At 34.2% G+C, this 4,147-nt stretch overlaps 1 protein-coding gene across 6 annotated transcripts in view; it reads right to left on the bottom strand.

Annotated features, from left to right (window-relative positions):
- The window catches only part of LOC106875699 (UDP-N-acetylglucosamine--peptide N-acetylglucosaminyltransferase 110 kDa subunit), a 64,898-nt gene extending 61,117 nt beyond the window's left edge, over positions 1-3,781 (bottom strand). For 2 of the 6 annotated variants that reach the window (XM_052968628.2, XM_089354366.1), the window contains exon 1: positions 3,541-3,702. In XM_052968628.2, the coding sequence (XP_052824588.1) occupies positions 3,541-3,565 (25 nt within the window). In that variant the 5' untranslated portion in view covers positions 3,566-3,702. Of the gene's footprint in view, positions 1-3,540 lie in introns of all 6 variants that reach the window. The other 4 variants (XM_052968627.2, XM_089354365.1, XM_014923946.3 and 1 more) reach the window with 3 other exon arrangements.
- Between the last annotated feature and the right edge of the window lie 366 nt (positions 3,782-4,147).

Genomic DNA, 4,147 nt, shown 5'->3' with positions numbered 1-4,147 from the left:
TTTCACATGCACATTATCAAGTTGACAGCAAGGTGCAGACAACTGGCGGGGTGGATACTGAGGACTTTCCGTACAAGGGATCAAAAAGTCATGTTGATTCTATGGAAGACATTTGTTCTGAGCCGCCTAGACTATTGCTCTCAGTTGTGGTCACCACACAGTGTTAAGCGGACAGCAGAACTCGAGGCAATTCAGCGGCACTATACAAAAAAGATCGCCACAGTCCAACAGATGAACTACAGGGAGCGACTGAAGGCACTAGGTCTCTACTCCCTGGAGCGCAGGCGGGAGAGATATGTAATAATATACATATGGAAAATACTGGAAGGACTGGTGCCAAACTTTGGTATCAAGTACTACAGGAATGCCCGCACGGGTCGCCACTGCATGGTGCCAAAGGTACCGTCCACTGCATCTCACATAAGAACGAGATACTGCAGCAGCCTCGGTTTCAGAGGACCTCAGCTCTTCAATGCCCTGCCAAAACATTTGAGAGACATGCAAGACATGGATGCGGAGGTCTTCAAGACAAAACTTGACGCTTTCCTCTCCACGATACTAGACGAACCAATGGCTCGTAATGAGACGCAGCTTAGGGCAGCTGTGTCAAATTCTCTTATACACCAGATGTGCCATCAAAACTCTTGATTGGACCATGTCAGGTGGGGGAGAAGAGCCATGCAAGGAACGTGAAAATCACGGTGGTGCACCAGCATGACCGCAGCCACTTGGCTAAAACATAAATAAATAAATAAATAAATAAATATACATATATATACATATACATATATATATACATACATATATATATACATACATATATATATACATACATATACACATACATATACATATATATATGGAATTCATAACTCGCATGAAGAAAACCCACGTGCATGAGCTTCTATGCTTATGTAAATGAAAATAATGGCAGAGTGTGCTGAGATATACCAGTATAAAAGAATGCTTCTCAACCTTGCTACACGTATGTTTCAGATGTGCGTGCATGTGTGTGTGTATATATATACATGTATAGGTTTATTAATATACGCACTTGTAAGTCTTTAAAATGAAATTAAAAATAATCTCCACAATTCTGAACGCTTACCACAATACGATGTTGAAACTCATTGAAGTCAGATCGTAAACACTATGTAATAAATATACGCATAAGTTACCTCACACACACATATATTTATAGATATATATATACACACACACACACACACACACATGGCGGATTTATGGATTGCGTGAATAAATGGTAAAACAGGCAGTGCACCTTCCCTTTGTAACTTCAATTCCAATCAGGAAAAGGAAAGGGAAAAGCGAAAAATAGTAAATAACAAAAACACAGCGAAACCAGAGGACAGAGACTTAGTCAAAACAAAAAGAAATAACCTTGTGTACTTTAATATAAAGGAAGGGAGTTCACTGAAATTTGCGTATTAAAGAATGCCAAATGAAATAATTCTTGGTGAAATATACCATATTATACATAGTAGAGAGAGAGAGAGAGAAATTGTCTTTATTATTAGAATTGGGTGTAATGTTGAAGTTGCAAGTGGTTTGATAACCTGGGATTGGTTTATCCGGCGACTTCTTCATGAAGAAAACTACACACGAATTTAAATATACGCATCCATCCATAAAGGAGATAGCTAGATAGATAGATAGATAGATGGATGAGGGAAAAAGATAGTGAGTGGAGATGATGGTGCTAATAACGATCTTATTAATGCAGATGTGAACACCGTGCCATTGAGAGAACTGGAAAATTGAGATTTTGCGACGTTCATCGTTTTCCTGCTACAAAATACATAAAGAACTGGTGGTGCCATGAAGATTTTTAAAGGATTCGACGAAACCCATATCAGCATCATAGAAAATAATTATAATTGAATAAAGCGAAATTCGATGAAATCTATGTGCGTATCGAAAAATCACAATTGAACAACAGTAGTAGTAGTAGTTCGATAAAACCTCGGTCCGCATCGAAAAATCATAACTGAATACTGAATAATGCTCTTGCGTAATACTGGGGGGAGGGGGCAGCATTCAATTCATGGAGGTTTAGGGTGATAGCTGAGACAGCTGTTTTCTTCTAATAATAATAATAATAATAATAACAGTGCACAAGTAAAAGGTTAAGAACATCAGCCTTGGAGAAGACATGTTAATAGATAGACGGATGGATGGAGCGAAAGAGATGTGGCTGAGAGACAATATATACACACATATATATATATATATATATTTATATATATACATATATATACAATTAATAAAGATTATAGAACGAGGAAGATTGTAGTTTGACGAGTTTATTATACACACGCAAATCTGTGTATACATATACATAGACCATTCTATGTGTATATAAACATGTGGTTTTGGACCTGTGTATGTATATATATTATATCTATATATGTGTATGTGTGGCGACAGAGCGTGGCGCAGTGGTTAGACTGTTGGGCTCAAGATCGTAAAATCGTGGATATGGTACACATTATCAGTTTTAAAAAATTAATGCCAGGGGGAAAAAGGGGTTAAGTGTACGACTACGTGGCTCGAGGCAACTTTACTTTTTAATACACATATGCAGAAAGCTATACAGTACGTGTATATATATATATATATATATATATATACACACACACACACAGATATACAGGTATTTCGTATGTGTTTATATACCCAGAGGCTTAGAGCTTTTTGCACGTGTATGTATATATATATATATAATTTCATGGCTATGTGATTGTCAATTTCATCCACAGGTTTTTATATATATATACATACATATATGTACATATATATATGGAGTGAAAGATGGAGAGATTTTTATAAGTATATGCATGTAGAGATTTTAGCACGTGTATATATATACATATATATACACACACATATATATATATATATATATATATATATATACATACACAGACACACACACGAAGTATTGTGCGCATATATGTGATGTTATATGTATACATATATAGACAGCTATCTAACCTAGAACTCTGTAGTTATGCCCCTATTTGTATATAATACCTATGAGTGTATATACATATACATGTAGATAGCTATCTTATAAGCGTGCATATTTACATTTATAAGAGATTTATTCGTGTAAAAGCTAGATAGAAAACAGAGATAAGACGAGAGAAATCTCTAGAAATCCACATCGAGAGAATAAAAGATAAACAAGATGAACAGATGGGAAAGACTGAATTGTATAAATTATGGAGAAGCCAATGTTTTGGGAGTATAAATTAGGTTAAATATATATAAATTGGTATTGGAAATGATTGTAAAATGTGTAGCGAAATTGATGTGAAGTAAAATTGGGAATAAATAATAAATAAAATTAATAGAATGCTGCGTGCGGCTTTTATGAAATGACTCAATAGATGACATTCGTAAGACCGTCCAGACGATAGGATAAAATCGAGGTTAAAATGAAGGAAGAAAAGAATAAAAAGTAATTAAACTGAAAGAAATGATTGAAAAAGAATGGTTTTGAATTATAAGACTGACCTGTCGTATCAGAAATTTGCGCCATTGTTTCTCGGATTAGAACCTTTGTCCGCCAAGATTCACAAAAATGGCGTCCAAACAGATTTACCAACCAAGACTTATTATTCTCAGTGGGACGGGACCAAGTCTGTAAAAGGACTGTCTCTCCGATTGACTACTCGTTAAAAATCGGCAATTTCCGGAAGCAACTTTTTATTGCTTCGTTCTCAAGTACAACAGAGAACATAAAATCAAATAAAACAAAATAAAACAAAAATTCTCGGTGAGATACGAAAAATGCCGAAGTTTACCGATTTCATAATTCCGATCGTGTCAGAAATTTGTTTGTTTTTTTATCCTTCGTTTTTTGTAATTTTCTTTTATTTTTGCTTCGTTATAAATTAAATTTTTTTTTACATGATTTATTATTAAAATAACATTTAAATTTTTATAAACATACAAAAATTTAAATGAATTATTTTTTTAAACAATTCTCCGAGGTTCATGGCGAAAATATATTTCCGTATCAATAACATTTATAATAATACTAATAAAATTTTTTTTTTTAACCTGCCAACTAGATGCAATTTTCGCAAAATGTCTCAGAATTATTAAATATCATAAAGAT

The sequence above is a fragment of the Octopus bimaculoides genome, chromosome 6 (assembly GCF_046866305.1).
Source record: "Octopus bimaculoides isolate indiv1 chromosome 6, ASM4686630v1, whole genome shotgun sequence".
Lineage (NCBI taxonomy): Eukaryota > Metazoa > Mollusca > Cephalopoda > Octopoda > Octopodidae > Octopus > Octopus bimaculoides.
Note: the sequence above shows the minus strand (reverse complement) of the source record. Positions and strands in the feature narration are given on the sequence as shown.